The sequence below is a fragment of the Humulus lupulus genome, chromosome 7, assembly GCF_963169125.1.
Source record: "Humulus lupulus chromosome 7, drHumLupu1.1, whole genome shotgun sequence".
Lineage (NCBI taxonomy): Eukaryota > Viridiplantae > Streptophyta > Magnoliopsida > Rosales > Cannabaceae > Humulus > Humulus lupulus.
This window is the reverse complement of record NC_084799.1, coordinates 106,484,933-106,510,120: the sequence shown is the minus strand read 5'-3', so window position 1 is coordinate 106,510,120 and position 25,188 is coordinate 106,484,933. Positions and strand designations below refer to the sequence as shown.

The following is a 25,188-nucleotide window of genomic DNA, read 5'->3' as shown; positions in this document are numbered from 1 at the left end:
GGAAATTATGAACACTACTGGAATCTGGGAATTTTCCAGATTCTCGTTGAATGCTCAGAAAGGCAAAAATTTCCTAAGGTGTGTAGTAAGCCATTTTGACCACTTCTAACACCAAAATGTGTCAAAAAAGACCTATATACGGTCAAGACAACCCCAAAAGTACCACAAAAAGCCCATTCCTAAACATGCATCTAAACTCTCAAATTAAGCTTGACGCAAACACAAAACTAGTAAATACTTAATTGAGATGTAGTACCGGTAGGTGCTGAAACGAGTTTGAACACTGAAGAATCACTTGCCGTTAGCCTAGAAATAAGACGATTCTCACCAACCGTCGAGAATTGTAGAAGAAGATCAAGAACGGGCGAAGGACCGGGAAGCTTGGGAGAAGAAAGAATTTTGGAGGTTTTGAATTTCGAATGCTAAAGTGCATATTGAGAGGCGGTTCTCGAGTTTTTATACTCACAAAACTTGGGGCGGAAGCAATCTCGCCCTGACCGTTATATTACCTACGACATAGGTACTTGGGAATAATCCAACGGTCAGAATCTAAAAGGCACGGATCGTGATCATTAACTTTGGAAAAGGACGCCATGGGCACATGGCTAGAGGACACATGGGGTATGGATTAGACATTTGGGCCGTGGAGCTGACCCTTGATTAGTTGCATGGATTGATGGACCAAGCAATAGGGAGTAAACACGTGGTGTGACTTTCCAGAGTGACGTCAGGGGAAGCCCAAAATATATAAAAATATATTAATTTTTATTGAATTAAGATTTCAAATTTATATTTATTTTAAGGTAAAAAATACACACCCAAAAATTACAAAGAATTTTTTCTACATTTACAAAAAAGTAATTTAAAATGTAAACAAAAATCAAGAACAATTGTTTACGATTTCCTTAAAAATTCAAAAGTGTAAACAAATTGTTTATATTATATTTAAATTTAAAATAGTAAATAGGTAGTTTACAACTTATATTTAAGTTGGTTTAAAATTGTAAACAAGTAGTTTACTTTTATGTTTTTGTTTATCACTTTGAGTTTTTTTTATTGAAAATTAATCACATTCATTGGAATAGAAATTTAAAAATATATTTATGTTTAAATTTGAAATTTCAAACAAGTGTTTTCATTATCATAGATTCTATGTTTGTATAGAAAATAATTTTTTTATTTACTTACAACAAAATTGTAAACAACGGGTTTGCTATTTACTATTTATTTTAATAAAATTGCAAACAACGAGTTTACAATTTAGTAATGTAAGAGTAAAATATCTATGAGCTTATATCTTGTAGAGACAAATCAAATTTTTATTTAATGAAAATGTAATTAATGAGTTTACTCTTTAACTATTGAAATGAAATTACAAGTAATGATTTTATTTTGCAATAATTTATTTTAAAAAATTCTAAACTTTCTTAATATTATATTTAAAATTATTAGTATTAATTGATGTAGTAAGTTTTTTATTATAATTTTTGGAAAAAAATTGAAGAACAATAATAAGTTATATTTAAAAGTGTGAATAAATAAATTATATTTATTTTATTAAGATATTAAGAGACTATGAGAGTATATGAAATTGAGAAAATTGAAATTTTTTTTCTAAGTGTGAGAGTTTGAAACAATTAAACTATTCAAAAAGAATAATTTGATAAATTTATTATAAAAAATAGGTATTTGTAAGGAAAAAAAAAGTGGACAATTTTATGGAATTATGTGAAAAAAGAGGCATTTGTGGCTATTTTTGAATGACATTACCCTTAAAGCTTTATTTATTTTTTTCTTTTTGTTTTTATATCTAAAAATAAAAAGACAGGTTTACCCTTCAAATAAAAAAATATTCTTTTTAAAGAGATAATTTAGTCAATTTAAGCATTTCGATTATATTTCCTAATTATGTAAACAAGATAAAATGATTCTAGTTCACTTTCCAGTTCATTTTAGTAAACAACATAATATAAATACTGATTCTGATAGTTCTATATCTTATCCTCATTCATTTATTGATTAATTTATTCCGACTCTGATTATAGATTGGTAAACATGCCACAAATGCTTTATAAAATAAAGAATGGGAGAACTTAGTAGGATAAGGAGAAAAGAATGAGAATAATTATCTCCCAATTACATAAGGAATGTCATTAAAGGTAATAGCTTCTATTTTTTTTAATTTTATTTTTTAAAAATAAAAAATTAAAAGACAATTTTATCCTTTCAAAATATATCTTACAAAGTAATTGCTTTATATTTTTTTGTTAATAAAAAATGATAATTTAGTCAATTTAATCATTCCGATTATGTTTCTTGATAATGTAAACAATATAAAATAATATTATTCTCTTTCCGAATAATTTTAGTAAACAACATATTACAAATAATAGTTCGATCCTAGGGATTCTGGACTCTCTAAGAAGGAGACAATCGCTCAAGCCAATGACCATATTTCAATGTCGTGGGTTGCAGAGGTTGAAGCTAGGTCTTTCCAAGATTCGGAAAAAGAGACTTGGGCTCATTTTAGGGAATCTCTTCCTTCCTATGGTTGTACTCAGCTGCAATACATGGAGCCATTACAGAAAGACGGTAAGCTAGTTGCTAAATTGGATGTTGATGAGATTGAAGTGGAAGCTTCATTTTGGAAATCTGCTCTGATCTTTGTGGTGATAGGTGCTAATCCTCCATTAGCTATTTTTGAAGGGTTTATTAAACGGATTTGGGGCAAGCTCGGTATTGAGCGAGTGGCTCGAATGAATGCAGGGTTCACAATGGTGAAGTTTAGAGATGAAGCTACTCGTGATCTGGTACTGGAATCTGGGGTGATTCATTTTGACAAGAAGCCTGTAGTTCTACGTCCCTGGACAATAGATATCGATTCCTTGAGGTCAGTAAAATCAGTGCCTGTGTGGATTAGATTACCTGATCTTGGTTTACAATATTGGGGAGTGAAGGGTTTGAGTGCTCTTTTCAGTACAATTGGTAAAACTATAATGATAGATAAGATCACCAAGGAAAGGTCTATGATTAAGTTTGCTCGAGTCTTAGTAGATATGGAAATTGCAGAAAATCTACCTCAATACATCAACTATCTAAATGAGAGGGGTCATGTTATGGAACAACCTATTGAGTATGAAGGGTTACCTACAAAATGCTCTAATTGTAAGAAGTTGGGACATACAGTAGCCTCTTGTAAATTTGTTTCTGAAGTAGCCTGGAGGAAGAAAGAGTCTAAGAGTAACCTAGAGACTGATCCATCTACGGCTGTCGATAGTTTAAATCTGAATAGCTCTGCCCCGATTCAGCAGCCTCAACTAGGAATTGCCCAACCAAGTGAAGGACCCAAAGAGTTTAACTGGTCATTTCCGAAAAGATTTGGGGTAGTGAAACCTGCTGAACAGATTCCAGTTGAACAGACCAGGAACTCTTTCAGTGTGCTCTAAGAGCAGCAGAAGACTCTGACTGATCCATCCCTGACCATAGATCTGAATGGAGTTTTGCAACATTCTGAGCTGAAATGTTAGAGGTTTGAATAGGAAGAATAAACAGATGTTGGTTTTGGATGTCTGTAGATTGAATAAAGTTGGAATTGGGGCTTTAATTGAAACAAAAGTCAAGGGAGAGAAAATTAAGGAAGTTATGTGTTCTACTTTTGTTGGTTGGGATTATTATAGCAGTTTATGCTTGGAGGGTAGAATTTTATTGATTTGGAAAGCTAATCTGGTTAATATTGATGTAATTCAGGAGAGTGACCAATTTTTACACTGTAGAGTTAGAATTTGCAATAGAAATCATATTTTTGTCTTACCATTGTGTATGGCTCCAACTTGTTGGAGACTAGGAGGATTTTATGGTATGATTTGGCTCATTTGCATTTTCCGATAAAACCTTTGATCATCTTGTGGGACTTTAATGCTGCTTTTGACATTGTTGACAGAATTGGTGGGAGATCTATTTCAGTGAAGGAAATGGAGGATGCTCGGTAGTGGCTTTCTCTTTGTTTGGTTGATGAAATGAAGATCATGGGACCTTATTATACTTGGTCTAATAATCAAGAAGGGGGGACTCGCATTTTCTCTAAGTTGGACAGGGTGTTTTCTAATGAGGCTTGGTTGGATTCCTTTCCGTTGGTTTCTGCTGTTTCTCAATGGGAGGTGATTTCAGATCATAGTTTTATTCTTATCAAACAAATTGAAGTCATGAGGATGGGGGTGAAGCCGTTTCGTTTCTATAACATGTGGTCTTCTCATCCTAGATTCAGGGAGACAGTTTTAGCTAGCTGGTCTAAACCTTTATGTTTTGAGGGTCGTGGCTTGGAGAAGCTTGTTTGGAAGCTTATTCGTCTAAAACATGTTTTTGAAGAATTTTAATTGGCAGGTTATGGGAGATGTTGTTTGTAATTATGAGAGAAGCAAATCCCCATTTCAACAGGCCCAATCCAAACTTTATGATGATCCTAGTAATTTCTATTTGCTTTCTGCGGAAAGAGAAGCTTTATTGGAGTTTAATAGACAGAAGAAGATCTATGAAAGTTTTCTCCGCCAAAAGAGTAAGATTGCTTGGCTTCGTTTTGGGGATGAAAATTCTTCCTTCTTTCATGCTAGTCTGAAGAAAAGGAAAGCTACCAATCAGATTGTTTATTTCATTTCTGCCGATGGTAAGCTTGTGGATGATTATGATAAGGTTATTAATCATTTTCGGCAGCATTTTAAGAGTTTCTTGGGTAGTGCTAGTAAGGCTACTAGTTGTATTGACCCTCAAAGTATTGCTTATGGTCCGATTTTGGGTATTGAGGCCTAGTTGGAGTTAATCATACCTTTCTCCCCTCAAGAAGTTAAAGCGACTTTATTTAGCATTCACTCGATTAAGAGCCCAGGTCCTGATGGTTATGGGGCTGGTTTTTTCAAAGCTTTGTGGAAGGATATAGGCAAGGAAGTGTCTATGGCTACCCTAGATTTCTTTGAATCAGGTAGCATCCCTTTATGAAAAATACCATAATATCGCTCATTCCTAAGGTGGATCAACCGACTAATGCAGCCGATTTTAGGTCTATTGCTTGTTGTACCACTATATATAAATGCATCTCTAAAATGATTTGTAGCCGGCTTGCTACTGTTCTTCCTTCTCTGATTAATCAAAATCAGGGTGCATTTATAAAGCATAGATCGCTTGCTTACAATGTTCTCATCTTTCAAGACTTGATTAAGGGGTACAATAGGAAAAATAGTTCTCCTCGGTGTACGATGAAGATTGATATTAGTAAAGCTTATGATTCTATTGATTGGGTTTTCTTGGAGAATTTATTGAATGCTCTGTGTTTTCCTAGTAGATTCATAAGATGGATCATGGTGTGCTTGAGGGGTTCATCCTATTCTTTGGTGATGAATGGTAGAATTCAAGGTCATTTTAAGGGAGGCAAAGGGCTTAGACAAGGAGATCCAATCTCTCTTATGCTCTTTGTTATTGTGAAGGATTATCTTACCCGGATGTTGATCAAAGATTCCAAGGAGAAAGATTTCAAATTTCACCCTTTGTGTAAATCTCTTAATCTTGTTAGTCTTTGCTTTGCTGACGATCTTCTTCTTTTTTGCAAAGCTAACTCTAACTCTGGTCAAATCCTACAAAGAGAGTTTGATGAGTTTAGTTCATCTTCGGGCTTGTCTATCAACAAAAATAAATCTCACATCTATTTTGGAGGGCTGTCCGAGGCTGATAAAGCATCCATTCTGGAGTGTTTTAATCTGGTTGAAGGGTTCTTTCCGCTGAAATATCTTGGAGTTCCTCTGAGACCTACCAAATGGAAGGCTACCGACTGTGATATTATTCTCCAGAAGATTAGGATGCGTCTGAATGTCTGGGCAAGTCGTCATCTGTCTTATGCTGGTCGGGTTTAGCAGGTGCAATCAGTTTTGTTGGGGATTCGCAACTATTGGACGAGTATATTTACGTTACCCCAGTGTGTTGTTAGAGACATTGATCGTCTTTGTAGAAGTTTCCTTTGGGGTGAGAAGGGTTCCCAGAGAAAATTTCATCTTTCTTCTTGGGAGCAAGTTTGTCATCTGGAGGCTTATGGTGGGCTGGGTTTTAGAGAGGGGCCAGCTTAGAATAAGATTTTGCTTGCTAAATTCATTTGGGCTATTTCTTCTAAGAGCTTTGGGTGAAATGAGTGAACTGTATTTACTTAAAAGGGACTTACCTTTGGGATTATATGTTAAAGCAAGATTCTAGCAGGTATTGGCGGAAACTCATTAAGCTTTGTAGATCTTTGTCTAGCTCTGTTTTGGAGGCTGCTGTGGTGCCTGGAAAGCTTCAACTGGGTAAACTCTATTCTCTGATTCTTGTAGGCGAGCAGGTTGATTATGAGAAGATTGTTTGGTGTAAAACTTCCAGAAGATTGTGGCAAGCTGTTAATAAGCATCTTTTAACTAGAGATTTACTTCATTATTGTCACTTGAATGTTCCCTCCCTGTTATGCTCAGTTTGTGCTCAAGTAGATGAAAGTCACTCCCACATATTGTTTGATTGTATTTTCTCCAAGATGGTCATGCAAAAAGTTTATGGTTGGCTGGGTGAGGTGATTTGGCCTGAGAAGTTTGAGGATTGGCTAATATGGTTGGCTGGTCGTAGAAGAGGTTGGGTGTACCATGTGGTGGCCGCAGCTCTTGCTGCTACAATCTATTTTCTTTGGTTAAATAGGAACCATTGTTGCTTTGATAATAGCTGCTTTACTGTTTCTAAAATTGATAGCTTGATTAGGTTCTCTGTTAAAGCTAGAGCGCTTAACATTAATTCTAGGAAATTTTCTTCTACAGAGAGAAAAATGTTAGACTTTGTTTATTGCTTGTAATCTGAGGGGGAGATTCTTCTCTTGCCTTTTGTTGTTTCCTGGTTATTTGATCAATAATATTTTTTCTTCTTAATAAAAAAAAAAATCTGATTCTTTCATATTTTATTCTCATTCATTTCTGTATTGATTTATTCTGATTACAATACACTTTAATAAAAGTGTCATAGAGGAAAGAAAATAATAGGAAGTGAAAATATGGAAAAGAAAGAAAATGTGAAGAAAAGAAGAGATTTTCCTTTTTCAAACTTAGGTTCTCCTCTTCGTGAGGGGAGTTGTATCACTAGACCATGTCTATGACCACGGCTATTATTTCTGTATATACGGTTTAGTTTTAATAAATATTAATGAGGGTAGTTTGGTAATTCATTATAATATTACTTTCTCCTCTATTTCCGAATAAGTTTTTGTGGCCCTACATCAATTTTTTTTCTCACTACTCATATCTTTTTTCTCATTTTCTCTCCTACAAAATACACATATTTTTACTTTAATTATCTCCATTTTTACTAGTTCATATATATATATATATAGATATATAGAAGAGCTCTCTTGTAACGGTTCTTTAAAACATGTGTAAAGATATTTTATTTAGAAATTAATAAAAATGACATTTTTCTTTATAATTAATACAATATAAATATCTAAAAATTCTCTATTCATTATGTGGCTATGATATTGTATTAGTGCAAGAGAATTAAGACCATAAATGATATATAAAATTGTCTACAATTAAAGTAAATAATCTTTAATAAATGGTTGCGAGTATGATTTGCTAAAATTGTGAATGTGTGTAATTAAGATTTAGATTATTGGTGTGGATAGACATCTTAATGAGTGTTTATATAATAAGATTATATAAGACTAGACTTTGTGTGAATTAATTTCTTTATGAACTTATCGTTTACTATAAAGATTGAATTCACACTAATCATGTGATCATATGTAGATCCATCTAAATCCTCAGTAGTCATGAACTCTTATTCATGTTTACTAGATCTTTGATTCATTCGCTAGGGTTTGTTTCTAAAATAGGCTTGTGACTTTTGCTTTGAAGATCTAGTGGCATGGGTGGCTGGGAATATGACTTTACAAATATGGAATCCAAGCTTTCCTAACAGATCGTATATTAGTTCCATTGAGTGTGTAATTCTAGAACTAAATGGCCATTGAACTCAAATTTATAATATAGTTATATATTAACTGTTCACTAATGCATTAATCATACTTAAGGATAAAAAAGGTAATTAGAAGAGTAAAACAATAATTTTGATCGACTTTCAATTTTTAGATGAAAGAACTGCATGAAATGATTATATTAATGGACTACATGAGATAACTCTGTAAATATATTCTATAATTACTGAGAGTAAAATTCCATATTTATCGTGGAGGAATATTTGAATTAATAAATAAGATTATTTAATTAAAAATATGGTTTATTGGAGCTTGGAATTATAGGTTCATAATCCTCGGGCCACCTTTATACAACACAGACTAAGGTGTGAGAGTAACAAAAGATAAACGAAGGATTAATTTGCTAAGAGAATAGTTTTCTAGGACAAATAAATAATTATAAGATAATCATGGTTAATTAATTTATTAAATTCAATTATTTAATTATATATAATTTTTTAAATATATATTAATAAATTAATTAATAAAGATGACAATATATTTAATTTATGAAATTGAGGATAATTTTGCTAAAGTATTATCTCATAATAATTAAATTGGGTTTGTGTCATATTAGATCATTTTGAATTTATTGATAAGATAATCTTTTAAATATGTAAATATTAATCTAATTAAATAATAAGCAGTCAAATAGTCATGTGACACTCATGTCAAATACTAGTCATTGTGCTAGTGGGTCCCACTACAGTGACACAATTATAAATAGTTGCAATTGTTGCTTTATATTTATTATTTTAATTAGCTTTAGATAATAATTAAAATAAAAGCTTAACCTAATTTAAGTTGACCTAGAATATAAATATTTACTATTCTACGAGTCTCACAACACAATCAACCTCATAGACAACTTTCTCAAAATTTGTCTCATAGAAAAATATATTCATTCTCCAAGTCTCTAGATCTCATATGTTGAGTACAACGAAAGACATAAGTCTTTTATCATTTTATGTGCCTACACACACGTCCTAGAGTGTTTATGGGATTGGATAATCGTTATTTTATACTAAGAGTTGCGAAGAATCTTGATAGTCATCAAAATGTATGTCTCTTTTCTAGTATTTTATTTAATTTATATGAATATAATGGATTTGTATGAACAATATTTTTTCATAAAAAAATTGTAATTAACTAAATCACATATTTTCTTTTGCTACATATCTGATACAATGTTTTTTTCAACAAAGGTATGCTGTTCTCCTTCAATTTTTCTCCTCTCTCGCCATGAAGGTTGATCAACTTTTTTCACTAGGTTTAATTTTTCTTCTTATTGACTTTCATCATTGAAATACACCCAAAATCTAGGTTTGGGTTCATAGTTTTTAATTTTGATTTAGATTTCTTTAGTTCATTTCTTTTGTCACCATGATCTACCTCTTCCATAGGTCTAATTTTCTATTTCATTGGTCTTTTATTGGGTGTATTTCAATTATGAAAGTCAATCTCATACTTGAACCATTTTGGTTAGGTAGTGCAAATATATTTGAAGGTGAAAACTTTAAGATCCATTATACAATATAAGTGCTTTTAGCTTAAATTATGATACTCTAGTTAATGTCCTCATTGTTTGTGATGTAAGTTTTGTTTGTGGAATAATCCTTAATACAGCGTCAAGTATTTGAAGTTTTAGTTTTAATCACAGTTTTTGCCTTTTAACTATGTTGACCAGTATTTTGGTCAACGACACTGAGTCAATTTATACGACGGAATAAAAATTAAACAAACTGAGATCAAGTAAACGACACAATTTTTTTTATAGTGGTTTGACTCCAAGAGTTGGTAATAACCTACGTCCACTTGCACTTGTATTTATCAATGAAGTCTCAGGTTCAAGATCAGGAAGAAACAAGGTTCAACTGAGTTTCTTAAGCTGAAAAAAGAATACAATTCGAAAGGTCTTGTTTATAAAGTGCGTATAAAAGAAATCTCTAGCATTTTCTCATGTAATTTTCTTTAGAGATAATGACTGAGAGAGACCTCTATTTATAAAGTCTCTTATTGGGCTATGGGTGCTTACAAATTAATCTAGGCCCTACATGTATAGTGTGAGATTAGTACATTCAGTTACAAATTCAAATAACACGAGAATAATACAATTTAAATATCAGTTACATGAATATCTTGGGATATTCGTTGGTATCTCATGAAATCCGGATCTTCGGGTAAAAGTGTCCTGATCATTGAGCATGCCTTGCACTCTGAGCAACTTTGTGGAATGGTACTAGCCTGCTCCGTTATCGAGTAGGTTACTTGAACTATGCTGAATAAGCTTCTATATTCTGATGTAGTCCACTTGAGCAGCTACTCCTTCCAACCAACTTTCTGAATTTAATACAATGTAATGCCACATGTCCTCTTCAAATGCCACATCATCATATCCAAATTTGGGTTAAACATTTGCCCCCCAAGTATATCCTAGAGAAACCATCATTGGATAAACTTGCATGCTACGACTAGGCTAGCGCTTCTTCATTGTATCTTTTAAAGTCTTGTTAACAACTTCTACTTGTCCATTAGCATGGGGATGAGCAACTGCTGAAAAAACGTTTTGTGATACCATGCCATGTATAAAAGTCTGTAAATTAGTCACTGCCAAATTGAGTACCATTATCTGAAACAATCTTTTTTTGTAGTTCATATTTGCTGATGATATTTTTAACCACGTAGTTAAGCACTTTCTTCGAAGTAATAGTTACTAGCGATTTTGCTTCGTTCCATTTAGTGAAGTAATCAACTACAATGACTACAAACTTGACTCCTCCTTTTCCTGTATGTGGTTGTCCAGTCAGGTCCCAAACAATAAAGATTTAGGGACTTTGCATTTGTTTGAGCTCATTAGGAGCTGCTCGAGGTATTTTGGAGAATCTCCGACACTTATCACATTTTTGAACATATTCCATACCCTTATCTTAATATCTTCTTAGCTATACTCTGCCCCCTGCGTGATTGCCACAGAACCCTTCATGCACTTCAATCATTAGCAACTCCACTTTTGCTTTAGTAACACATCGAAGTAGAGGCATTGAGTATCCTCTTCTATGCATTACCCATCAATGATTACATACCTAGAAGTTTGCAATGATATTTTCCAAGCTTCATTTCTGTCTTGAGGCAAAATTCCCTCCTCCAGATATGTTGCAATTGGAGTAATCCAAGATGGGGTATTATTAAGCACTAGTGTTGTCTCTGTTTCATTAGTACTTGGTTGCTTAGCTAAGACATTAGCGTTGGAATTTTGATCACATGGTACTTGCCGTATAGTAAATTTCTTGAATTGTGCCAGAACATCTTTAGCTTTGCTGAGATAAGAGGCAATTTTTATGCCTTGAGCTAGGTATTCGCCTATCATCTGGTTCACGACTAGTTGTGAGTCACTGGAGATCTCTATCGACAAGGCTTTAACGTCTCTAGTAAGTCTCAATCCTGCTAGCAGGGATTCATATTCTGCTTCGTTGTTTGAGGCTTGAATCCAAACCTTAGGGCACAGTGAATGCGATGCCTTTCAAGAGTGATTAAAATTATTCCAGCTCCAAAGTTGTGTTCATTTGAGGATCCATCTACAAACAGCTTCCACGTTGGCCGAATTTCTTCATCTTTTTCTGGTGCTTTTCGCTGCTCATTTTCCTTTGATACCCCTGTGCTTTCAGCAATAAATTCTACTAGTGCTTGTCCTTAGATAACAGTCCTTGGCTGGTAGGTGATTTCATACTGCTCGAGCTCGACAACCCACTTAAGTAGTCGATAAAATGCCTCTGGTTTTTGCAGAACTTTCCTGAGAGGTTGATTGGTTAAAACTGTGATAGGATGAGGCTGGAAGTAAGGCCTTAATTTCCTCACGGCGAGCAACAAACAATATGCCAATTTTTCAATTAATGGGTACCATGATTCTTCCCTGACCAACCTTTTGCTTATGTAATACATTAGATGCTGGATTCTATTTGTTTCTCAGATAAGGGCTGCACTAACAGCGTGTTGAGTAACTGCTAGATACAAGTATATAGTTTCCCCATCGATTGGCTTTGATAAGACTGGAGGTTGAGCCAAGTGTTCCTTAAGTGCTTGGAAAGCCTTTTCACATTCTCTCGTCAATTCAAACTTGCTGTTTCCCCTTAGTAGGTTAAAAAATGGTACGCACTTGTTAGTGGATTTTGAGACAAATCTACTAAGTGCTACAATGGCATCCCGTTAGACTCTGTACTTCATTTATCTAGGATGAGGATCTCATGTCGATCAAAGCTTTGATTTTCTCAGGGTTAACTTCTATACCTCTTGCATTGACAATGAAATCAAGAAACTTGCCTGAGCTTACTCCAAATGAGCTCTTCAAGGGGTTAAGCTTCATATCGTAATGCTTAAGGATGACAAAGTGTAACGCCCTGGTTACCCCAGAACAGTTACGGTGAACGGTGAACCGGAAATTTGACTCATTGCCTGAGTCCTTTGGTTAAAAACGTGTTCTAGGTGTTATTATCAGGTTAAGGTGAAAACCAATAAAAAGGAAAGGATATGTTTTATTTGATACATAAAACTGTTCATGGGCCCACAAGAACATTTACAAGTTATTTACAACTCGAAAAGGTCATTACTGTTCCAAAATTTCAAACCCCGCCGACCTAAGCGGCAAAAATAGGGTAAACTCCCTAGTTCCTCTGAGAACTCCTTGGCCGTGGTGGTCAAGCAGCCGCATATGTACACATCACCACTCAAGACTGGGTGAGCTTTTCTTTTCCTTTACCTGCACCACATAGCACCCATGGGCCAAAGCCCAGCAAGAAAACACAGTATTATATGTAAACATCATCAAATGATTATCATTACAATCACACAGAGCTCATAGCTTTCAAACAGATGAGTGAATATCACTTTGAGGTCCTGGTAAACCATACTGAGTGACTGACAAACAGATCATTAATTCAAATGGAAGAGTGGCTGCTAGGTAAGCCACTAGCCTTCAACAAATGAGAGACTGATGGGTAAGTCTCTACTTTAACAAATGAGTGACTGATGGGTAAGCCACAGAAGCGCTTATAATATTCATCGAACTTGAGGTCGGTCCGGCATTAATGCTCTTTGAGTCATTCAATGCAGAAAGTCGATTAGATCTAATCTTTATTGGCTTGCGTTGAACACGCTAAGGCCGTCCTGACTAATGAGTTAGCGCAGTGTGACCAGTGCCCAATACCACTGCCGAACTTGACTAATGAGTCACAACTTCACAGTTGATACTAGCACCTTTGCCAAATCTGACTAATGAGCCAGTACCATGCACAAGTGAGCAACATTTGCTAAGTATTCCACAATCAATTCATGTCCAAATTTATACAACCAACATGCCTCATGAATAGCCATGCATGTCACGTTTGGGGTGCAGTTTTCTTACCTCTGATTCGAGCTAGAATGAACAAAAGAACAACCCTTGAGAACGGTTTAGCCTTTAGTCCTTTAGTGGTTACCTAATCATAACACATTATAGGATACCATCAATAACATGATAATCAAGGGTTCTCAAACCAAGATTTAGCCTCCGAGACATCAATCCTTACTAATCTGGGTAGTAGGAGTGATCCCGAGGCCTAAAACCATGATCCCGGGGTCAAAACATGAAAATGGGCTCAACCCTGCACATGAGTCGCGGCCCCCAGAAATTCCAGAGGCAAGCGCCGCGGTGCCCAACCCAAGGGCCGCGGCGCCCAGTGCAAACAGAACCTCCTCCTTCAACCTCGAGCTAGGGCCGCGGCCCCCAACCCTGGGCCATTCCCAAACACGTTTTCAACTTCTCAAAACCTCCAAAATCATACCTAAACATTCCCCATTCATCAAAACAAGGTTCCTAAGCTTCCCAATGCACCAAAACCCTCAAAACCCAAGGTTCAAACGAATCGAAAACTCAACAATTCACAAAGTCCAATTCAAAGCTTAGAAACTCTAAAAACTCAAAACTTAAACTTAGATTACCTTCGATTAGGTTGTTTTCTGTCAAATCCTTCAGTCAAGAAGCTTCTAATCTTTCCTAGGATCGCTATGCCTCGATCCTCGCTCGATTCTGACTCCTAGAACTCAAGATTTCTTCAAATATGCTTCGGGTGACAAAAATGAACTAACGAAGGAGAACGAGAGGTTTTCTAATCGTACGTTCTACCTAACAGCTACTTCAAGCTAAAGTAACCTCAAATAAAACCTAGTGCTCGGGGTCCCGAAAACACCCTCGGGGACATTATAGTCAAAACCTCCAGAATTTCACCCTGATCTCAAATATTCCCAATTTATCATCAAATAAACATTCATATTACCCCAAAATTGACCTCGTTATGACAAAACTGCTAATCCACTAAAAATGACCGTCTCATGCCGAATAGCTTGAATATATCTCCATAATAATGGAGTCTCATTCACAAATCACATCATGCACCCAAATACACAAATTTACCCTCAATGGGCCAAATTATCAAAACCGCATCATATTTCAAATGTGGACCCACATGCATGCATATATCATTATATCATAATATAATTCACATAAACATGCATATATTCATTTAATGGCGTAACTAAACAGTTATGGCCCTCCCGGCCTACTAAACCGTCACTAAACCATATTGGAAAATTCGGGGCATTACAACTATCCCCTCCTTACTGAAATTTCATCCTCGAAATTTACCTGAACAGCTTGGGATATTGACTCTGTATATCTAACTCCAGCTCCCAGTTCGCTTCCTCGACCTTGCTGTTCCTCCGCAATACCTTAACCAAAGGTATCATCTTATTCTTGAGGACCTTGTCTTTCCTGTCAAGTATCTGAACTGGCTGCTCCTCAAAGGAGAGATCTGGCTCAAGCTCCAGATCCTCATAACTCAAAATATGGCTCAAATCAGATACATACCTCCGAAGAGCTGATACATGGAACACATTATGCATAGCAGACAATGATGGAGGCAAAGCCAATCTGTAAGCCACTTGACCAACCCTCTCCAGGATCTCAAATAGACCTACAAATCTAGGACTCAGCTTGCCTTTCTTCCCAAACCTTCTCACCCCTTTCCATGGCGAGACTCTGAGGAAAACATAGTCTCCTACCTGGAACTCCACGTTCCTACGCTTGGGATCTGCATAGCTCTTCTGTCTACTCTGAGAAGCGAGCATTTGGGCTCTAATCTTCTCAATGGCCTCACTGGTCCTCTGAATTGCATCAGGACCTAAATATCTCCTTTCACCTGTCTCATCCCAATGAATGGGAGATCTGCACTTCCTACCATAAAGCTGTTAGATTAGCTTATACACGATTTTTATTTATTTTCATGTATATCTAATATTAAACAAATTAATACAAGATAGCCTAAAAATGTTTCTAAAATTGAATTCAAAGAGAAACAAATAATATAATACTTACAGTATACGCAGCGGAATTAAAGAGTCATTCCTTCAATTTCTCTAACTCTTGTATCCTTTCTGTCGCAGAGTATTATCAAGAAACTGAACCAATCTTCTATTTTCTTCACAATCTTCCAATGTATCCTTAGAACCACCTAGACTAGTGTGGGCAATTCTCAACACATGAGATAGATATAGAAAGAAGAAGAGAAAATAACAAAGAGGCTTAGAAAAGGACTCGTGTTTAGAGAGGATCTAAAACTATCAGAAAATCTGACTTGAGACTTATCTGTCGTCTCTGAAATCTTCTCTCTAAGCACTCCTTTTATAGACTCAATTAGGACATTTAATTTAATTAAAAAATCAATAAAATAACAGCCATTTTGAAGCCCTAGGTCGAAATTATCGTGGGCTATAGGCCCGTGAAATTTCCCATTTGATTATAAGCCCATTGGACTTAAAATCAAGGCCTATATTATTTTCTATTGATTTAATTAATTAACTAATTATTTAAATCCTTTATCAAATTAATTATTTATAATTTGAACATCGATTTAAATTTATTTATTAATTTATATACCAATTTATCTTAATTAATAAATCTGCCATAATTTCTATTTTCTTCTCAAAATTACACAACTCTGTGAAACTATCCAAAATTGACCTAGTCAACTTTGATAATTCTAATTGATAATTAAATCAATTAATTGAGACTATCTAGATGATTTTATCCAAGGTACAATGGGGACCATGGGCCTATGAAATCAATCTCCAATAAGTTATCATAAATCTAACAAATAAATTTACTAACTTATTAATTCCTCGTGACTCCACTATAGACTTGGAATTGCACTCTTGAATTCAAAGAACGCTCTATAACAAATATAGATACGCTATTAATTATCCATTGTTACAACCATAATTGTCACTCAATCCTCTATAGACGGTTTACAATGAGATAGGACTAAAATATCGTTTTACCCCTCATTGTATTTTATCCTTAAAACACTTAGTTCCTTGTAAATGATATTTCAATAAACTAATTTAATTACCGAAATGAGATCTCTATCATTTAACACCTTGAACCAAACTAAAAGGAAACCATCGTTTCACTTCTTCATCAGAAGCTATAGATGTTCATATCTATGATTAACACTCCCACTCAATTATACTACCGAGTTCCCAAGATGTAAGTATGGGCTAGTCCGTAGGGTAAGCTAGTAACGAACAAGTCAAAGAACTCAAATAATACAATCAGCTAGAATACTAACCACTCAGAATTGAGATTGAATTGACCTATTGTAACGCCCCAACTCCAGGGACCGTTACGGTGTGCCTTGTAAACAGTGTTAAACTCGCCAATCGAGTCATTTGGCCAAAATCGTGATCTAGGTATGATTAGCGGTTTAGGGATTAAAACTTTGGTTAAGATGTAACGTTTCACTAAAACGTTTAACATATACATTGGGATCCCGAAAATATAATTTCAGAGTCTATTACAGAAAATATTTACAACAGGCCGTTCTAAGCGGCAAAACAGGGTTCAACCCTAGTTCCACTTTAAACCTCGGCCGTGGCGGACGAGCAGCTGCATATGTACACATCACCACCTAAGCTCTTCAACTCAAGGATGGTCCAGCTTCCTCTTGCCTTTACCTGCACCACGTAGCACCCGTGAGCCGAAGCCCAGCAAGAAAACACAATCCAACATGATATAATATCAACAGATAACATGGTGTAATACCAACAGATAACATGATATAATATCAACAGTAATTGTAACAGCCATTCAGGACCAACGGTCCATACAGATAGGTGACAGTAGCCAAAAGTCACAATAATGAGCATCGCTCCCTCTAGCCATGTGACGATAGGGTCACCAGGGCTTAACTGATAAGTGATCCTTTCATAAGTTTGATTAGGACAGGTGCATGGTGATTAGTCACCAACATAACCTTCCTCACGACTCTAGAGTCGAAGCTATGGACAACGTCCCTTAGCCATGTGACAAATGGTCACCGGGGTCATATACCTTGGCTATAGTCATCTGGTCGTAGACCAGGCAAGCGCTTATAAGTTCTTCGACCTTAGGGTCGGTCTGGCATTAATGCCATAGAGCCATTCAATGCATAATTCTCGACTTTAGAGTCGGTTCCTGACTAGTCAGTGTCTTTCACAAGTAAGACATGCCACCAATCATATATCACATGCTCCTTATCCATAAACGAGGCATTTAGCATGCTTACCAAACAGGTAGTAGTGCTTTTAAGGCCATGCATAAACACAGAGGCTCAAGCTCTGAACAGTATCATACTCAGTATATAAAGCATGTCCCAAACACATGTTTCTCATGCATCATATGCAACATATCCAACAATCCAACATGCACTAATAACCGCCATACATGTCATATTTAATAATCAACCAACATGCATCAAGAGTAGCCATGCATGTCATATTTAATAATCAACCAACATGCATCAAGAGTAGCCATGCATGTCATACATAATAATCAACCGTCATGCATCAATAATAACCACGCGTGTCATACTCATTAATCAACCAACATGCATCATAATAACCATGCATGTCACACATAATAAGCAACCGACATGCACCAATAATAACCACGCATGTCTCATGTACACAGGGTGCAGTTTTCTTACCTCAAAGTCGAGCTAGAACGATTAAAAGAACGACCCTTGAGAACGATCAACTTCTAGTCCATTAGCGGTCACCTAGTCATAAACAAATATAAAACCTCATCAAAATGAGTAATTAAATACTTCCAAACCCAACCCAAGCCTCCGGAATATCAAATCCCACTCAACTAGGTAGTAGGATCGATCCTAGGCCCTTAGAGTTAAGTTCCCATCACAAAACCACCATTTAGTATTTTTTTTCCCTTAAGGGCCGCGGCCCTACATGGACCATGCCGCGGCGCGCCCCCCTGACAGAGCCTCCACCACCTTCTTCAAGCTAGGGCCGTGGCGCCCAAGAATAGGGCCGCGGCCCAACTTCGCACCAGCCATTTTTCTTCGTTTTTCCACCTCTAAAACCTTCCAAGAACCCATCTAAACATCTCCAAATCATCAAATCAACATTACCAAACTTCTCAATGGTCCAAAACCACCAAAACCTGAAGCTCAAACCAACCAAAAACTCAACAATTCACAAAGTCCAATCCTAAGCTTAAAAACTTAAGAAACTCAAAACTTAACTCAAAAAAACAGAGCACACCTGAGTTCAAAGGCTAAAACTCACCTCAAACACAAATTTGAATCCCCTTTTATGGTTGTTATAGGTTCCCTAGATGCCACCTTTAATCCCCTAGCTCAACACCTCCATTTGAGCTCTCAAAATTCAAAGAAAGGTGAGGGAGGAAGTTTGTACGGGATGGAAGGGAAAAAGAGAGGATAGGCTCTGTTTTAGTATCAATCTACAGCCCTTTATGTCATATATATCCTTAGGGTCAAAAGACCAAAATACCCCTAAGCCAAATAAACCCCTCTAAAAGCTTCCGAGGGTAAAACCGTCCTTTCCCGTTTATCTTGTTAATTATAATTAACGCTCTCTAATTCCCGCTATTCTCAATATCCTCAAGTTCCAATAATTCATATCCCATTACCCTAAAATCCCCGGTAACGGTCTAATCATTAAATTCACCCCGAGACTCACCCCGAGCCCCGAACTTAAACCCGTTATGACTAGACCGAACACTTACATCTCATGATCGTCTCATGTCGATTAGCTCGAACCAATCCACCTTATAATGTGGCTATATTAATTAATCACAATCATGCACCCAAAATATACAATTACGCCCACACTGGCCAAATTACCAAATTACCCTCATAATTAACATATTAGCCCATATGCATGCATTCACCATCATATAATAGTATAATTCACGTAAACATGCATATAATCATTAAATACTATAATAAATCAACTATGGCCCTCCCGACCTCCTAATCAAGGTCCTAAACCTTATTAGGAAATTTGGGGCATTACAACTATGGTCAACTATATGATATGACTAGAATAGATAATAACGGTATGTTTACTTATCTTATCAACTGTCAATATTGGTCCAGTCCGATGTAACAAATACATCCGATCTTATCTACTTTGCTAATGTTCTGGAAAGAACATAACACTGTAATGTGTAAGTAGATTATATCGTAGATTGGCCAGTCAGTGTAAATCCGGTGCACTGGCTAATCTTATGACTAACTTATTTTTGAACATATAATCATATTTATATTCCACTGTGATTACGTCACTATAAATAAGATTAGCTATATGCTTGGGATTTAATAGAAGTTTATATTAAACAAATAATCATGAAAATATAACATGTGAGCAAAGTGGTTGACCAAGTCAAAAAATGATTTCTATTCTTTTATTGATAATAAAATGAGATTACAAAGAATTTGGATTTTAATTAGGGCTTAAAACCCCAAAAAAAGCATCTCATAAGGTGCTACTCCAATGGTAGATTGATAACTGTTGTTGTAGGAGAATTCTATCAAAGGCAGATACTTACTCCAAGAACCACCGAAGTCTAGCACACATGCTCTCAGCAAGTCTTCCAGAATCTGAATTGTCCTCTCAGATTGCCCATCTGTCTGAGGATGATAAGCTGTACTGAACTTCAATCGTGTCCCCATGGCTTTCTGCAAACTCCCCCAGAACTTGGAAGTAAAAGTGGGGTCCTGATCTGACACGATCGACCTAGGTGCTCCATGGAGGCACACGATCTCTCTCACATAGAGATCTGCATACTGATCAACTGTATATGTAGTCCTCACTGGCAGAAAGTGAGTTGACTTGGTGAAGCGATCCACTATCACCCAAATAGAATCATGCTGACTAGTATTCCTGGGTAAGCCCACCACAAAATCCATTGTGATGTCTTCCCACTTCCACTCTGAAATATCCAGAGGCTGCAATGACCTTGCTGGCCTTTGATGCTCAGCCTTGACCTGTTGACATGTCAAGCACTTAGCCACATACTCTACTACATCTCTCTTCATCCCCGACCACTAATATAATGATCTCACATCCTGATACATCTTCGTGGTGCCTGGATGCAAAGAGTAAGGTGTAGTATGAGATTCATCCAGAATCTCTCGACTCAATGCAGTGTCTAACGGAACACATATCCGCCCTTTGTATCTCAACAAGCCTAACTCAGACACTGTATAATCTCTGGACGCTCCAGCCAGAACATCCTCTCTAATCTTGATCAGCTGTGGATCACTTAACTGACCCTCTTTGATTCTCTCCAACAGCGTAGACTGTAGCGTAACGTTAGCCAACTGGCCCACCAACAATTCTATACCAGCTCTGGTCATATCATCTGCTAACTCTCTGGCTATCAGCCTCATACCATGAATCTGCCCCGGACCCTTCCGGCTCAAAGCATCAGCTACCACGTTGGTTTTTCGTGGATGATACAGAATCTCACAATCATAATCTTTTACCAACTCCAGGCAACACCTTTGTCTCATATTCAGGTCTTTCTGGGTGAAGAAGTATTTCAGGCTCTTGTGGTCTGTATAGATCTCACACTTTTCTCCATAGAGATAATGCCTCCATATCTTCAAAGCAAAAACCACAGCTTCCAACTCTAAATCTTGAGTGGGATACCTTTTCTCATACTCCTTCAGCTGACGAGAAGCATAAGCTATTATTTTCCCTGATTGCATCAAAACACAGCCCAAACCCTGATGAGAAGCATCACAGTAAATCACAAACTTCTCCTGATCTGTCGGAAGACTCAGAATCAGAGCTGTAATTAACCTCTGCTTCAGTTCCTGGAAGTTGTTCTCACATTTATCTGACCACACAAATTTCTGGCTCTTGCGTGTCAGTTCAGTCAAAGCAATGGCAATCTTCGAGAACCCTTCCACGAAATGCCTGTAATAACTCGCCAATCCAAGGAAACTTCTAACCTCAGAAGCATTCTTTGGCCTTGGCCAATCTCTGACCGCTTTGATCTTTGCTAGATCTACCTTAATCCCCTCCTTACTGACAATGTGTCCAAGAAAGGATACCTGAGACAACCAGAACTCACACTTCTTGAATTTAGCAAACAACATGTGTTCTCTCAGTCTCTGTAGAACCAACCTCAGATGCTATTCATGCTCCAACTCAGTGTGAGAATATACCAAAATATCATCAATGAAGACGATCACAAACTGGTCTAAATAATCCTTGAACACTCTGTTCATCAAATCCATAAAAGCAGCAGGGGCATTAGTCAATCCAAATGACATAACTAGAAACTCATAATGCCCATAGCTGGTACGAAAGGCAGTCTTCGGTATGTCTCCCTCCTTGACCCTCAACTGATGATAACCAGATCGAAGATCAATCTTTGAGAATACCTTCTTACCTTGCAACTGATCGAATAGATCATCTATCCTTGGCAAAGGATATTTATTCTTAATTGTCAATTTATTCAGTTCTCTGTAATCTATACACATTCTCAGAGAACTATCCTTCTTCTTTACAAATAGAACTGGCGCACCCCAAGGTGAAAAACTAGGTCTGATAAAACCCAAGTCTAACATCTCTTGCAATTGTACTTTTAATTCTTTCAACTCAGCTAGGGCCATTCTATACGGTGCTCTAGACATTGGCTCCATCCCTGGTGCTAGTTCTACAACGAATTCAATTTCCCTGTGTGGTGGCAACCCTGGCAAATCTTCTGGAAACACATCCAGGAATTCACATACAAGTCTAGTATCCTCTGGTCTCACTAGCATGACCTGAGTGGTATCAACCACACTGGCTAAGAATCCAATGCATCCTCTTTGCAATAGAACCCTGGCCCTTAACACAGAAATCATAGGAATGCCAGGTCCATGCACAACACCAACAAACACAAACGGATCCTCACCTTCAGGCTCAAAGGTGACCATCTTCCTTCTACAATCAATAGTTGCCCCATACTTTGCCAACCAATCCATACCCAGTATCATATCGAAGTCAGTCATAACTAACTCTATCAAGTCCATTGACAACTCTCTGCCCTCCACTGTCACTGGCAAAGATCTGACCTATCTCTTGGATACCACTAACTCTCCAGTGGGTAACAAAGTACCAAATCCCATAGCATAGAAATCACAAGGTCTACACAATATATCAATAACACTACTAGCAACAAAGGAATGTGTAGCACCAGAATCAATCAGCACGTTATAAGGGATTCTAGCACTAAGAAGCTGACCTGTAATAACTGAGGGGGAAGCCTCAGCTTCTGCTTGAGTCAACGTGAACACTCGAGCTGGGGCCGAGCTGTCCACCTTCCTGGGTTCTTCTTTCCCTACCTGAGGTCAATCCTTCTTAAGATGACCCACTGCTCCACACAAGTAGCAGGCCTTTGCCCTACACTCTCCCAAATGACGCCTCTTGCATCTAGGGCATTTAGGACGAGTCTTCCAGGCTCCATTACCCCTAGGACGACCCATTGTAATACCACGGGGCCTCCTGTCAGGACCCGGAACTGGGAAGGTTTCAGGAACCTTCATTTTCTGATCACTGGGGCTAACACCCCTACCAGAACCCACAAATGGAGGAACTGTCCTCCTGAAATCCTTTCTGGCTGCACTGTCATGCCAGATCTTGGTCTCTACACTCTCAGCTGTGAGTGGCTTCTCAACCACCTGTGCATAGGTAGTAACCCCTGCCACAATGGTGATACGTACATCACGGGCTAGTCTGGGCTGTAGCCCCTGGAGGAATCTCTCTCTCCTGGTCCCATCAGTGGGCTCCAGTTCCTTGGAAAACTTTGCCAAACGGTAAAATTTTAAGGCATATTCAGTAACTGATAAAGTTCCCTGAAGTAGCCTAATGAATTCCTCAGCTTTAGCTGCCCTGATGGCATCATTGTAATACTTTTCATTAAACAAGGTCTGGAACTCCTCCCAGCTCAGGGCATTCACATTCTTGGTCTGGGTAATCACTTCCCACCAAATCCGGGCATCCTCCCGAAACATATAGGTAGCACAGGCCACCCTCTCATTACCAGTTACCCTCATAAAGTCAAGGATAGTGGTGATCATACTCATCGATTTTTCTGCCTTGGCATGATCTACACTGCCCTAAAAAACAGGAGGTTGTTGCTTCCTGAACCTTTCATAAAGAGGTTCCCATTTATTTCCTACCTCAGGCAGCTGTTCTGCTGACGGCACCAACATAGGAGGTGCCTCTGATACACCAACCACTGCAGGCACTTCTTACTGTCTCAGGAGACGAAGCTCTTCTCCTTGTTTCAACACTGTTGCCTGCAACTCATTAAACAACTACTGCCAGTTTGCAGGAGCTGGTTGTGGAATCTAAGACTGGTCATTTTCCTGACCCTGGCTGTTATTGTTATTGTTCTGGCCTTGACCACTTTGGCCAGCTGTAGTATCTGTCTGTTCTGGATTCATTCTTATCTGATACCTTGCTGAAACATTGATCAATACGGCCAGTCATGTAGTAATAACTAAACCTCTTGCCGCCTCACGGTCCAAGAACAAGCAGACAATTATCATATTCCACAGTCATTCAATATTCACAAGCAGATACATGTTTATGGCACTCAGCACTCAGCATGTATCACATAAAAATTCATAATATTTCAGGGGCACAGGTTCAACACAGTGTCTCATGCATACAGGTAAAGCACATGCACCACATTTAGGAAGTTATACACATAACTACATAAATAGTTACCAAACCATGAGTCGATCTTGACTTCATTGATGTGTGTACATGCCCAGCCAGTCTACAGGAACCTTAACCTTGGCATTGCTCTGATACCAAGTTGTAACGCCCTGGTTACCCCAGAACAGTGACGGTGAACGGTGAACCAGAAATTTGACTCATTACCTGAGTCATTTGGTTAAAAACGTGTTCTAGGTGTTATTATCAAGTCAAGGTGAAAACTAATAAAAAGGAAAGGATATGTTTTATTTGATACATAAAACTGTTCATGGGCCCACAAGAACATTTACAAGTTATTTACAACTCAAAAAGGTCATTACTGTTCCAAAATTTTAAACCCCGCCGACCTAAGCGGCAAAAATAGGGTAAACTCCCTAGTTCCTTTGAGAACTCCTTGGTCATGGTGGTCAAGCGGTCGCATATGTACACATCACCACCTAAGCTCTCCACTCAAGACTGGGTGAGCTTTTCTTTTCCTTTACCTGCACCACATAGCACCCATGAGCCAAAGCCCAGCAAGAAAACACAGTATTATATGTAAACATCATCAAATGATTATCATTATAATCACACAGAGCTCATAGCTTTCAAACAGATGAGTGAATATCACTTTGAGGTCCTGGTAAACCATACTGAGTGACTGACAAACAGATCATTAATTCAAATGGAAGAGTGGCTGCTAGGTAAGCCACTAGCCTTCAACAAATGAGAGACTGATGGGTAAGTCTCTACTTTAACAAATGAGTGACTGATGGGTAAGCCACAGAAGCACTTATAATATTCATCGAACTTGAGGTTGGTCTAGCATTAATGCTCTTTGAGTCATTCAATGCTGAAAGTCGATTAGATCTAATATTTATTGGCTTGCGTTGAACACGCTATGGCCATCCTGACTAATGAGTTAGCGCAGTGTAACCAGTGCCCAATACCACTGCCGAACCTGATTAATGAGTCACAGCTTCACAGTTGATACTAGCACCTTTGCCAAATCTGACTAATGAGCCAGTACCATGCACAAGTGAGCAACATTTGCTAAGTATTCCACAATCAATTCATGC

General features: G+C 37.4%; 2 protein-coding genes across 2 annotated transcripts; both read left to right on the top strand.

The window, feature by feature from the left end:
- Positions 1 to 2,459: 2,459 nt before the first annotated feature.
- LOC133792048 (uncharacterized) lies at positions 2,460 to 3,446 on the top strand. Its single transcript, XM_062229955.1, has one exon. It carries the CDS (start codon positions 2,460 to 2,462, stop codon positions 3,444 to 3,446), a length of 987 nt encoding a protein of 328 aa, XP_062085939.1.
- Positions 3,447 to 6,211: 2,765 nt separating this feature from the next.
- Positions 6,212 to 6,850, top strand: LOC133792047 (uncharacterized). The gene has a single exon (XM_062229953.1). The coding sequence runs from the start codon at positions 6,212 to 6,214 to the stop codon at positions 6,848 to 6,850; it is 639 nt and encodes a 212-aa protein (XP_062085937.1).
- Positions 6,851 to 25,188: the final 18,338 nt, after the last annotated feature.

Bases quoted from the DNA above. Each gene is read 5' to 3' on its own strand.
- LOC133792048 (XM_062229955.1), top strand. From the start codon at position 2,460: ATGTCGTGGGTTGCAGAGGTTGAAGCTAGGTCTTTCCAAGATTCGGAA.
- LOC133792047 (XM_062229953.1), top strand. From the start codon at position 6,212: ATGTTAAAGCAAGATTCTAGCAGGTATTGGCGGAAACTCATTAAGCTT.